We start from the raw sequence: 13,417 nt of genomic DNA, 5'->3' as shown, positions 1-13,417 counted from the left end.
AGGAAGCCCTCCCTCTCTCTCACACACACACACACACACATACACACACATGTCAGCTGACTAATTTATCTCCTGTTAGCCTAAAGTCTCCCTAAGAGCAAAGACCACGTGTCAGTCTTTCATTCCCAGCGCCTTCCCTGAGCACACACCCCAGTAAGCACGGGCCAAATGGCGAGTAGAACACGAGCAAGCTGAGACAATCTCCAGTGGAGGAGGACTGGGAGGGAGGAAATCAAGCCTGGTGAGACAGGTCCTTGGGTGTGTCACCGGCCTTCCAAACACCATAGAACTGCTGCTGAAGACGCTAACACAAATCTGAGGACGTGGAAGAAGAGGTCACCGGGTAGAGACAAGGAATTTGAAAGAATTAAAAGACAAAACTCTCCCAAAGTGGCCTGATCCCGCTCAAATGAACCCCAACGTCCAGAACAGATCACACAGCAACAGGCAGGGCCAGAGGTAGGTCGGGTTGGCGGGCTTCCTCCTCAGCCCCTCAATCCCTGCTCCTCTGCCAGCTCCCCTGTGCCTCGGGCCCTTAGCTGCTGACTCAACCCTCAGGCAACAAGAAACCCGCCATCCTACCACGCGGGATGAACGACAGAAACACAATTGCTATTCTGCTCCAATCATAAAAGCTCAGGTGAAAGGATGTAGGACTCTAGCTCTCCTTCAGTACCCACCAGCTGAGAGACATTCCTGAACTCCTGTACAACGCAGGCTGCCCACTGCACCTGCCACTCAGGCTCAAGGAAGCGCCCTCACGGTCTGCTCCAGCTTCAAGGGCGTTCTAGAAAACTCGGCTCTGTAAACAAATGTGCCTGCTTTGTGGGTCAGGGAAGGACAGGTACATACACAGTCAGCGTTTTCCCCTTTCAACTCACATACTGGAGAAATCAAAGTCCAACAGAGTTTGTTGCTCTTTGCCTCTCCAGATGAACTCTGTGTCCTTAAATCTACTCCCCAGCACAGTGCAGCAGGAGGCAGCGGGGATGCCGTGTTCAAAGCACAGACTCTGGAATCTGGATCCCGGGGTTCTCAGTCCAAGTCCATTATTCACTGCATGCACTGGCACTTTTCTTGAGAACCTCAGTTTCCTTGTCTTAAAGCGCAGACAGGAATAAACCCCTTGCTCATTGTGATGTCGTAAGCAATCAGTGAGATTATATAGGTCGTGCACTTACATAGCAGCTGATTATTATCATTACTGTTGCTCTTATTACTATTATCATTACCAATGTCATTGCTAGTACTATTACTATTACTGGTACTATTACTGTTACTATTACTCTTACCGTTACTGCTACTATTACTATTACTATAGAAGCAGCCTTCAGCTATTTCACTACTAATTGGGAAATCTTTAATAAAACTGGATCCCAAATTCCTTCGCTATGCTTCAAAACTATACTTATGCCAACATCAAAAAGGCATTTTGGGGGAAAGAAAGCTTTTTCAGATGGGTGGGGGATGACACACATGTATGAATAAACCTCCAGATTTAAAAGTGACTATAAACCCTGTTCAGTTATATCCGTCTCAGAAGGCACGGGAATGTTGAGGAATGAGTCAGAGTTCTCTTCATCAGATAACCTCCAGACGACGTCCTTCTTTCAATGAAATGCATCTGCAAACATAGGAAGTTGTATAATAAATCCATGCGCTTTTCCATTCAGAAGGATCTCGGGGAAAGAACTCAGGCTGACAGCAGGAGTTAGAGTCACCATACATCTCCAAAGTTAAGATTTTAGCTAAATTCTCTCCACCTGGGCTGGAATTACTCCGTCACTGCTCTGGAAACGAGTATGTATGTCTTCCTTCAGTGGGAGGGGCTTTTAGAGAAGAGGCAGACATTACTGTCTCGAAGGCGATTTTTAAATGGCAGCTCACTTTATAGTTGCAGGCATCTCTTTTTCCAGTGGTTAAAGTTTCACTCCTCTGGCCATTATGAATCACAACTGTGTGTTTGTACCACATTGCTCCTTTCTTCCACTCACGGAGTGTGTCTCTGTCTGTGAATGTGGGGCTTTACTCTGCTCTGCATCATTTTCAGGAGATGAGGTTTTACCTCAACAAGAGAAATTATAAAATACAAAATATAGACTAGAAGGATATCTGTAAGGGCCCACGCTTCGTGCAAATATGCTAACTCGAGTATGTCCTGAACGTGCACACGTTTCATCAGTTTACGCTGGACACGATCCTTCTCCTGGCCAACTACCACCAGTGTCCTGAACAAAAGAACGAGCCCGTTGTTGATGTTTACCCAAAATTCAGAAACGAACCAGCAAGGGCTCTTGATACTCCAAAAAGAGCATTGCCCTTCCAAACTGATTTTGAACATACTGACATGCACTTAACTTGACATAAAAACATACAGCCAAGACATTCTCCATACTGAATTAGGCAAGTTTATTAGGCTCCTAATTTCCATGTCTAGAACACAAACATGGATTCACATGCATTGTCTCATTTTGTGGATCTTACATGCATGTAGTCTTCAGTCAGCTGGGCCTTGGATTCTACTTGTCGGTAATTTACAGTTAGCTCAATGTGAGTAGATGACAAACACAGAATGATACATAAGCCGGAGCGATAAATCCCACCCGATACCATTTACCTTTTTTTCCAAAATCATATCACAACTCTCCCTTGTAAAAAATAAATTTCAGAACAAGGCATTTAATTCACTTCACTGAGAAAAATAAAGAAGATTCTATCATTTTGGAGCAATGAATGTCCAACTATGGCTGAAAGGTACACCCTGAGAATTAAATGATTTTAACGAACCCATTGAGGTTTATAAAGCTGTGTTAACCTAACATCAGGAAGGGACACAAGATACAGGCACAAATGTCCCTGCTCATTTTGCTGTGCAATTCTCCAAGGATGCGGTGTTATAAACATCCTCGTTGTCTTCGATGCTGGAAGCATCTGTGGAATCAGGCTCACTCACCACAATTCCCACAGAAGAGAGACTGGTAAGGAAGGCGTGCATCCGCTGTGCGTAAATATCCCTAATGTTAAAGTAAGGGAGCTCCTGACACTTCTCCGGTGGGTCCTCGCTGCACTGGTCCATGTCAATGTCCTTCTGCTTCTGGTAGTACTTGGAAAACTTGTTGAAGATAATGGTGATAGGAAGGGCCACCACCAAGATGCCACAGATGATGCACGTGCTGGCGATGAGCTTCCCGGCCAAGGTGACTGGGTGGGTGTCTCCGTAGCCCACGGTAGTCATGCTGATGGTGGCCCACCACCAGCAGATGGGGATGCTGGTGAGGCTGGACGTGTGCTCATCTTTCTCCACAGAGTAGATGAGCACAGAAAAGATGGAAATGCCCACAGAGAGAAAGAGAAGCAGCAGCCCAACTTCATGGTAGCTGTGTCTCAGTGTGGCACCTAGAGACCGAAGTCCTACTGAGTGCCGGGCAAGCTTGAGAATTCGGAAAATCCTCATAAGCCTGAGGATCTGGACCACCTTGCCCATGTTCTCAATGTCCTCACTCTCTTCCTCCTTGGTGTCCACAGCCAAGGTGGCATAGAAGGGGATAATGGAGACGAAGTCAATTATGTTCAGAGGGTTCTTCCAGAATTTCTTCTGACAGGGAGCAGCCACCAGCCGGATGGCGAGCTCGCCAGTGAACCAGGCGATGCACGCGATCTCCACACCTTCCAGCACAGGGTCCTCCACCTCCCCGTCCTCGTTCTGGAACTCCGACATGCTATGGACACACATGGCCACGATGGAGGCCAGCACCACGCTCAAGGAGGAGATGGCAATGAGCTTCGCAGACAGGCAGTAGGCTGGGTTTTCCATTCGAATCCAGATCTTCTTCCGGAGCTGACCGAATCGCAGCTTGTCAAACTTCTCCAGCTCCTTCTCAAACAGAGAAGACTCTTCAAAGGAGGAGTCGGTACTTACATCGTTGCTCTTCTGGTCCCAGTCCTTCTCGTGGTTTTCCTCCTTGCGCTCCTGGTAGAGATTGCTGCAGCAGGAATCAATGAAGAGCTCGTTGATGCCCCAGTACTCGATCTCCTGGCAGAACGAGAACACACACAGCTCCTCCATGACGTGCAGCTTGCCCGTGTAATAAAAATTCAAAACATATCTGAACAAGGAGGGGTTCCGATCGAAATAGTACTCCTTATCGGCCACGCTGTAGTCATCGCACAGCTCCAGAATGGCCTCTTCCGAGTGGCAGGTGAGCAGCTTTCCGAGTCTGGTGTGAGGAAACCGCAGGAGGGTGCTTTGGTCGACGGACTGCTTAAAGCCCCCCACGTTCAAGTTGACAAGTTCCTCGTCTGGTCCAGGGCGATGGAAAAACTCACCAAACACCATGGTGGACACGGGAGGCAGGGAGCTGGATGGGAAGGGAGATGAGGAAGTTCACGCTGCACCTGGAAGGAGCACAAGACGGCATTAGCACTGTCCCGTCGTGCCTTGCCAAGCTTATTTTAAGCTGCCCTTTCCAGGATGATGGGCTACATGAAGAGCAAAGCAGGAAACGGAATAAAAAGGAATACAGTGTTACGCATTTGAACTGGAAGAAAAGCAACACAAAACAGGTTGTTTTGCAGGAGCTGGGGTTGATAGATTCATTTCTTTTCTTTTTTTTTTCTTTTTAGGAAAAAGAAGACTGCCATCGCCTTTTCATGAACCTTAATTCCTACTTCTTTATTTTCTAAGCATACAAAAGTTACCTCCCACCCCCCACCCCCCCAAAGAAACAATGCACGGATCACTTACACGATACAAGCCTGTCCAGTCTCAACCATGAGGCTCCCGCATTTGGGAATGCTCAGCTCAGACGTGATAGGCTGGTTGCCGCCCGTCTTCCCTGTGCCAGGGCTCAGTCATGCACCTGCACAGACGGCCCTCCCCTCTGCTCTGACCCTCACCCCCAACCCACACATGACCAGGGGCTCGGCTCAGCTCTTACAAAAGATGTAGCTTTCCCCTTGTGCTCCCATGTTTCACTCTTTTAAGAGAAAGTCCTATCCCTATGTTTGGATGTGGACAATCAAGAGGATATAATTACCTCCCTGTCCTTAAGTACCCTACATCTTAAAGATATAGTTACACTTAATGGGATGCTGTTTCAGGTACATCCACAGGGAAGAAAGTGACTTGGGAAAACCTCTATAAGTTAATTGCACTATCGGTTTCCTGACACATACGTACTTCTCTTCCACCTGCTCCCTCTCCTCACGGACTGTCCCCCACACACTCCCAACGGCTCCATAGATACCGAGTCTACACTGGTCCAGCACACACTGCCTGTTTCTAGTTGTGACACTGACTACGATGCAGTGTTCTCTTTCTCAGAGAGAAAGTAATAGATTTTGACCATCACCCAATACAATGGTGCTCCCTCAGAGCAAATGGTGCAGATGAAAGAAAGGTAGGAGATTGTCAAATAGTAAATTCCCACAGGATACTGTTCGATGCTTTGTAAACATGATGTCATTTAAGCCCTTACTTCTAACACTTCACAGCAGTGTACAGAAAAATAGACACTTGGAAATGTTGGGTCAAAGATCACAGTATAGGTAAATGGTAGAGCCAGGATTTAAACCTGGGTTGGATTAGCCCCAAACCCATGATACTTTCACTATGTACACCCTCTCCCCCACTTTCTCCCTTATTATAATCCAATGATCCAATGTGGGAAGTGCTGTACCAGAAATGAGTCAAGCATCTTTGGCATTATTGAAAAGAGCAATGACCCTTGTCGTTGGTTATATCTGGCTCAAATGTTAAAGGTTCAAGCAGAGTTGACCAAACAAGGGGAAAGGGCATTCCCAACAGTGGGCACCAGAGGGTGGGCAGAAGCCAGATTAGGAAGAATCTTGTAAAGCAGTCTACGGAGTCTAGACTTTACCCGTAGGCAAGACCATGAAATGGTCTTAATCAGTGATTGAACACAGTTATCTTTGTGACCGTGACTTAGAAAGTCCCTGCTGATGGCAGGGTGGGAGTTTGCTGGGGGGCAAAGGCCAGGGTCAAGGAGACCGGGCTGCAACAGAACAGGTGAGAGGCAGGGAGAGGCCCCCCACTCCTGCAGCGGTGGTGTGTGTAAAGAGGAAGGGACAGAAATCAAGAAAAGTTTATAATGTTGAATCAGCAGTGCTTGCTGATTGACTGGAAGAAAAGGAGAGGGAGGTAGAAAAGTGAAAAGAGGATGTGTTTTCTACTCCACGTAAGTGGCTGATACGGGGACACCATTAGAGGAGGCAAAAAGGTCAGGAAGGGATTTTTTTGTCCCTTATGCTTATGAATAGCCAAGGCTGTCAGTGAGACAAGAGATTCCTCCTCTGAGTAAGGCACCAGAAGACACAGCCTCGAAGTCCAGCCCCCTGCCATCCACCCCAGGAGGAGGCCCACGGTCATGAAGCAAGCATGGGCACTTGCTCTCTAGACACTAACTGAACGAGTTCCCATGAGCGTGTTCCCATGAAACCAGAGACCACAGCATAGCTTGACATACCAGTTAACAGATTTGCTGACCTCTTCAAAATACTTGCGTGGTTTTTTTCTGCCTCTGCTTTCTATTTTTAGCTAGATATCTTCTTTGACGGACCTAAATCAGACCTCATGGCTTGGTCCAAATATTTACGGAACTTCAGATCTCTGAAAGCAGGCTTGTGCTCATGGCAAGTATAACAGTAAAACGTTCCAAGGAGCTAGTTTTAGCTAAGCTGGCATTAAGATTTTAATGGACATTTTCTTCTGGTGGCTTATTTTTCATTTCCTTGGCTATTCTGGAAAGTCCCGGTGATAGAACACCAGTGTCTGCCTTCAAGACACACCTGCAGACGCCGGTCTCATAATCAGTGGGTGTGTAACCCATTCCCCGATCATTCTGCAGTCACTTTTCTAAAGAACACTGTTATCACCCTTAATGTCGGTCTTCCCACTCTGTCCTCCTTGCTTTTTAATCACTCTGTGCCAGTGAAAGAGAGCCCATTATGCGGCCCATTCATGCCACAAAGTCTCATCATAAAAGCAATACACATCATAAAATAAGGGGCTCCTTGTTGTGGGGACTTCAGCAGAGGGAAAAAGGAAAGCGTCTCTGGATCAGATCAAATGCTTGAGCTCAGAGTGCAAGCTGAGATTTTCCCAGGCATGGTGGCCAGAGAAGGAGGTTTGGTTTCCTTGCCTGAGTCCGTCCCACAGCAGCCAACAGGGGGCAGGGAAGAAGGAGCTCCCACCTCTACCTTCTACCTTCGGTAGCTGGGTTCCCTGGAATGCAGACAGTCCCTTGCCAATTACACACTTCCTTCTGTCATTTGTCCCTCACTACCACCCTGGGATTTTGCCAATGAAGAGGCAGGATCAGAGGAGATGAGTGGACATCACGCAGCCATTAAGGGTTAGCGCAGAGGTGCAAGCTCTACCGATTCCGGAGCTTTCTACAGCACGCTACCTCGCACATCCAAAGTGACATAAAGACAGGCAGATACTGAACATCATTATTTCCAAGATTCCTATTTTAGACCAGTGTCTACTTAACAGCCATTCATTTATTCTTATCCAGAAAACATTTACGAGATCAAAGGTACACTTATACATATCTATGTATATTTATGATTTATATCAACTACACATTTATAATTCGTTTATATATGTAAATATATGCATTTATTTATATATGTAAACATACACATTTATATGTGTATTTATAAATACATAAATAAACTTTAAATATATTAAAGCATTTTCTTTATGCATGTTCATGTGGTCTGTAATCCAAAAATTGGACTGCATACTCTATTAATGAGTTTGTGGGGAAGCAGGGTGGGGGAATGCAAAATGAAAGAGAACACTTTTGGAGGGGAATTTGACAAGATGTAGCAAAATTGTATAGGCATTTACCCTTTGCCCCAGCATTCTCTCTTCTAGAAATCTCTCCCAAAGAGAGACAAAAATTGAAAACACTTGCATAATTGGAAACAATACAAACAGCCATCAGTAAAAGATTGGCCAGATAAGCTATGGTCTATCTCTCTATATGCAATGGAGTGATTTCTAGGATATGCTACTTAAGTAGAGGGAAATTATGTGTGTATATATGCATATACATATACATATGTACACACACACACACTTACATACAAAAAAAGAACAGCAAAAGGACAAACTGAAAATGAACAAAGTGCTTCCCTATATGGGGAGAGAGGGAACAGTGTTAGAAGCAAGACTTGGGAACTGTGAAAATATTTTACATAATTATGAAACAAAATTTAATAAAAAAGAAAAGGACAATCCCTAAAAATTTAACCTTACTGTGTATCAAACTGGTCATTAACCTCAAAGAGATAAATTATTTCCAGATTTTTAAATTTAATTTAATTTTAATAATTTGTACATCCATAGTGGTATACACCCTAGGACAAATAAACTCTAAACATCTTAAAAATATTTTTAGTATTCATATTGTATTACTCAAACTTTTATGCACACACACATAGGGTAAAGCAAATAAATGATTATGTTAATGTCATAAAGAACCCCCAAGATTTCAAATGCAAAATAAAAGAAATACAAATATAAAAACCAAAGAAATTAAAGAAAAGCCCAATGATCTTAAATTTGAATTGGAAATAGCATTATGAACTGAAAATTTAACTTTCCCTAAAAGAGAATTTTATTTCCACTGAAAAAGCCTACAACAAAATGACCAACTCTAGTGGATGCTGTGAAGCATCACTCACATCTCCCGTTTAGAACTGAGCCACTCATTCTCACACCTGCTGGAAGTGTTAATAGCTAAGAGCTCTCAGTTAAGTCCCTCTTTGGGAATCACCCTCATTCGAAGACAGCTGTCTTGCCCAAGGTCACGACACTCCTTCCCCAGGCCAGTTCACATCCAATGACTTATGTATGAGGGGGCTATAAAGACCCAGCACCTTTTTCTCAAGGTAGGGTCCAGAGTTCCCATAGGATCAGCTAAGATTTCTGTTCCAACCTCATCACAGTTCAACTCTTCTCCTTGCCCCATCCTACTTCTTTCATTTCCCACTGGAATTGGTCCCAAGGGCACCTCCCAACAAACTTCCTGCACACAAATCTCTGTCTCAGTCTATTTCCCTGGGAACCCAACTGAAGACACCAAGTCAAGACCAATTAACATCTCAAGTTTGTGCAGATTGAGGCATCAAAATATAATTTCTCACTAAAAGAACAAGGGCTCCCTAGAGAAATAGCCAATCCCCAGTCTGGGGTAAGAAATACCCAAGATAAATGCAAGCTGGTACAGCCACTCTGGAAAACAGAATGGAGGTTCCTCAAAGAGTTAAAAATAGAGCTACCCTACAACCCAGCAACTGCACTACTAGGTATTTACCCCAAAGATACAAATGTAGTGATCCAAAGGGGCATCTGCACCCCAATGTTTATAGCAGCAATGTCCACAAGAGCCAAACTATGGAAAGAGCCCAGATGTCCATCGACAGATGAATGGATAAAGATGTGGTATATATGTGCAATGGAATATTACTCAGCCATCAAAATGGATGGAATCTTTCCATTTACACCAACGTGGATGGAACTGGAGGGTATTATGCTGAGCAAAATAAGTCATTCAGAGAAATGAATATTTCATATGGTTTTGCTCATATGGGGAATATAAGAAATAGGATCATAGGGGAAAGGAGGGAAAATTGAATGGCAAGAAATCAGAGAGGGAGACAAACCATGAGAGACTCTTAACTATAGGGAACAACATGAGGATTGCTGGAGGGGAGGTGGATGGGTGGATGGGGTAACTGGGTGATAGGCATTAAGGAGGGCACATGATGTAATGAGCATTCAGCATATGCAACTGATGAATTACTGAATGCTATATCTAAAACTAATGATGCACTATATATTGGCTAATTAAATTTAAGTTAAAAAAAAAAGAAATACCCAAGATAAGCCTGGACTATCCTCTTATATTAGAAAGTAAGGAAGCCATCATCAAGGACAGGGATAGAGTCAAAAGGACTCAGGGCCAACTTACGGAGACTCCCACTGGCCAAAGATGGTAAATTTGTGCGTCAAAAAGAAAAAAAATTTCCCGATAGACTGAACTATGTCGAGTATGTTAAAATCTCTGAGTTCATAATAATATTTTTTAAGAAAGAAAGAAATACATTGGTTACCTTTGCAGGGTATTAGAGTATCAGTTCATTATTCTGGAATGTGAGGGAAAAAAAGAAAATCAAACATTTATCCTGTTTTCCTGCATGAACTGTACCTTAGGAGAACCATATAGTAGTTAAAGAGGGAAATTTTTCTTTATAAAAAATTCTAATAACTCAAAAACAATAGTAACAGAAATAATTAAAATGGTACGCTAGAAAATATATATTTAGATTGAAAAACACAAACACTTTGAAAAGTAAAAGCATGAAAATAGTAATCAAAAGAGAGTAGGAGTGGCTACACTGATACCACACGAAATAAAATTTAGGACAAAAATTGTTACCAGAGCCAAAGAGCATTTTATAAAAATAAAAGAGTCAATCAGTGAAGAAAACATAAAAATTATAAATACAGATGTACCCAGCAACCGAGCCCAAAAATACTATCTCTATTTGCAGATAGCACAATTCCATGTATTCCTATGGAATACATACACACACAAAAATTATTAGAACTAATAAATAAATTCAGCATTGTTGCAGAATATGAAATGAATATACAAAAATCAATTATATTTCTATACACTAGCAATGAGAAAACAGAAATACGAAATTTAAAAAACAATTCCATTTATAATAGCATCAAAAAGTTATTATTTAAGAATAAATTTAACAAAAGCAGTACGAATTTGTGCCCAAACTACAAACTACTGTTGAAAGAAGACATAAGTAAATGTAAAGACAATCCCAAATAGCAGGACTCCCCAAATTAATCTATAGATTCAACATAATTCCTTTTTTTTCTTTAAGAGCATACCACCTCTGTTTTATTTTTTTTTTGTAATAATATTTTTTTATTATATTATGTTAGTCACTACACAGGGTGGGGGAATGGGATAGGCTGGTGATGGGTAGTAAGGAGGGCACGTATTGCATGGTGCACTGGGTGTTATACGCAACTAATGAATCATCGAACTGTACATCAAAAACCAGGGATGTACTGTATGGTGATCAACATAATTCCTATCCAAATATTAGCTGCCTTTTTCTTTTCAGAAATTGACAAGCTGATTCTAAAATTCATATGGAAGTGCAAGAGACCCAGAATAGTCAAACAATCTTGAAAAAGAACAAAGTCAGAAGACTCATACTTCATGATTTCAAAATTTGCTACAAAGCTACAGTAATCAAGACAAGGTAGAGTTGGCGTAGGAGACACAGGTAGATCAAGGGAACAGAATTAAGAATCCAGAAATAAGTCCATGTCTATGGTCAACTGATTTTCAACAAGGACGTCAAGACAATTCAATCGGGGAAGAACAATCTTTTCAATAAATGATACTGAGATAACTGGATAGCCACATGCAAAAGAATAAAAAATGCCCACCTCATATCATACACAAAAATTAATTTATCAGTGAATCAGAGACCTAAATATAGGTGCCAAAACTTAAAACATGCATAAGAAAACACAGGCATAAGTTTTTGTGACCTGGGATTAAAATGATTTCTTAGATATGACACCAAAATCATAATACAATAAAAGGAAAAATAGATAAACTGACTTAATCACAATTAAAAATTTTGTGCTTCAAAGGACACTGTCAAGTCAAAGGAAAAGTAACAAGAAAATGAAAAGACAACCCCCATGTTGAAAGAAAATATTTGCAAATCATTTATCTGATAATGATCTAATATCCAGAATAAAGAACTTTTACAATTCAACAATAAAAAGACAAATAATCTATTTAAAAATGGGCAAAGGGTTTCAACAGACATTTCTCTGAAGATAAACAAATGGCTAAAAAGGCCATGAAGAGATGGAACATCATTTATCATTAGGGAAATGCCCATCAAAGACACAAGATAATACTTCACACTACTAGGATGGCTAAAATCAAAAAGTAATAATAATACAAGCGTTTTACGATAATGCAAGTGTTAGGATATGCAGAAATTGGAACTTCGTGCATTACCACGGGTGATGTAAAATGGTACAACCATGTTGGAAAACAGTTTAGCCCATTTCTGAAAAAGCTAAACATAGAATTAGCATATGATCCAACAATTCCACTTCTATTTCTAAGAGAACTGAAAACATGTGTTCAAACAAAATACACACATTAACGCTCATAGCAGCATTATTCATAACAGCCAAAGGCAGAACGCAACCCAAATATCCATGTCCATTAATTGAGGAATGGATAAACAAAATGGTCTATCCATTCGATGGAATCTTATTTGGCCATAGGAAGGAATGAAGTACTGATACTACAACATGAATGAACTTTGAAAACATTATTCTAATGAAAGAAGCCAGACCAAAAAAGGCCACATATTGTATGATTCCATTTATATGAAACATCCACAACAGGCAAACCCATAGAGACAGAAAGTAGATTAGCGGTTGCTAGGGGCGGGGAGGAAGAGAGAATAGGGTGTGACCAATGTGTTTCTTTCGGGGGTCATAAGAATGTTCTGGAATTAGATGGCTGTACAAACTTAGAATATACTAAGAACCACCGAATTATGCATTTTAGAAAGGTAAATTTTAGGCGCGCCTGGGTAGCTCAGTGGTTGGGCGTCTGCCTTCGGCTCAGGGCGTGATCCCAGCGTTCTGGGATCGAGCCCCGCATCAGGCTCCTCCACTGGGAGCCTGCTTCTTCCTCTCCCACTCCCCCTGCTTGTGTTCCCTCTCTCGCTGGCTGTCTCTCTCTGTCAAATAAATAAATAAAATCTTTAAAAAAAAAAAAAAAAAGAAAGAAAGGTAAATTTTATCATAAGAGAAGTATATCTCAATAAAACTGTTATGTTAAAAGGGATCCCAGCTAATGAAGAAGGAATGATAGAATTAAAGCCTCACTATTTTGCAAGTCATCATGGAATAACGCATCCAGGCTGCTAAAACCCAGATCAAAAGCTGATGGGGCACTTTATAACAGCTACATCAGAATAACAATACTGAGCCTGAAGTCACAGAAAGAAACAAGACACAGTGTGTCTCTTGATGGAAGTATATACACAGTTCTGCAGTATTTCAACGACAACCACCAATCAGCCCTGAATTTTATTGAGAGACTAGAAGTGCCATTTGAAATCAGATAGAGATTTCAGAGGAACATGTGCAATGACACAGCAAAATCCAGACTGTGGGAAACTGTACGGGACAGACAGCACAGACCAGATAAGCGACGTAGCAAATGGATCCAATGTGTGGGCTTTGTATGAATCCTGATTTTAACTAGACAAATGCTTAAAATATATATATATATATATATATATATATATG

At 41.9% G+C, this 13,417-nt stretch overlaps 1 protein-coding gene across 4 annotated transcripts in view; it reads right to left on the bottom strand.

Annotated features, from left to right (window-relative positions):
- Positions 1–2,392: 2,392 nt before the first annotated feature.
- KCNS3 (potassium voltage-gated channel modifier subfamily S member 3) overlaps positions 2,393–13,417 on the bottom strand; it is a 35,818-nt gene continuing 24,793 nt past the window's right edge. For all 4 annotated transcript variants that reach the window (XM_040622906.1, XM_040622907.1, XM_040622905.1 and 1 more), the window contains one exon: positions 2,393–4,395. In XM_040622906.1, coding sequence (XP_040478840.1) covers positions 2,861–4,336 — 1,476 coding nt within the window. In that variant the 5' untranslated portion in view covers positions 4,337–4,395 and the 3' untranslated portion in view covers positions 2,393–2,860. The remainder of the gene's footprint in view (positions 4,396–13,417) is intronic.

This window comes from Ursus maritimus, unplaced genomic scaffold (genome assembly GCF_017311325.1).
Source record: "Ursus maritimus isolate PB19 unplaced genomic scaffold, ASM1731132v1 scaffold_6, whole genome shotgun sequence".
Lineage (NCBI taxonomy): Eukaryota > Metazoa > Chordata > Mammalia > Carnivora > Ursidae > Ursus > Ursus maritimus.
The sequence above is the reverse complement of the archived record's forward strand: the minus strand, read 5'-3'. Positions and strand labels throughout refer to the sequence as shown.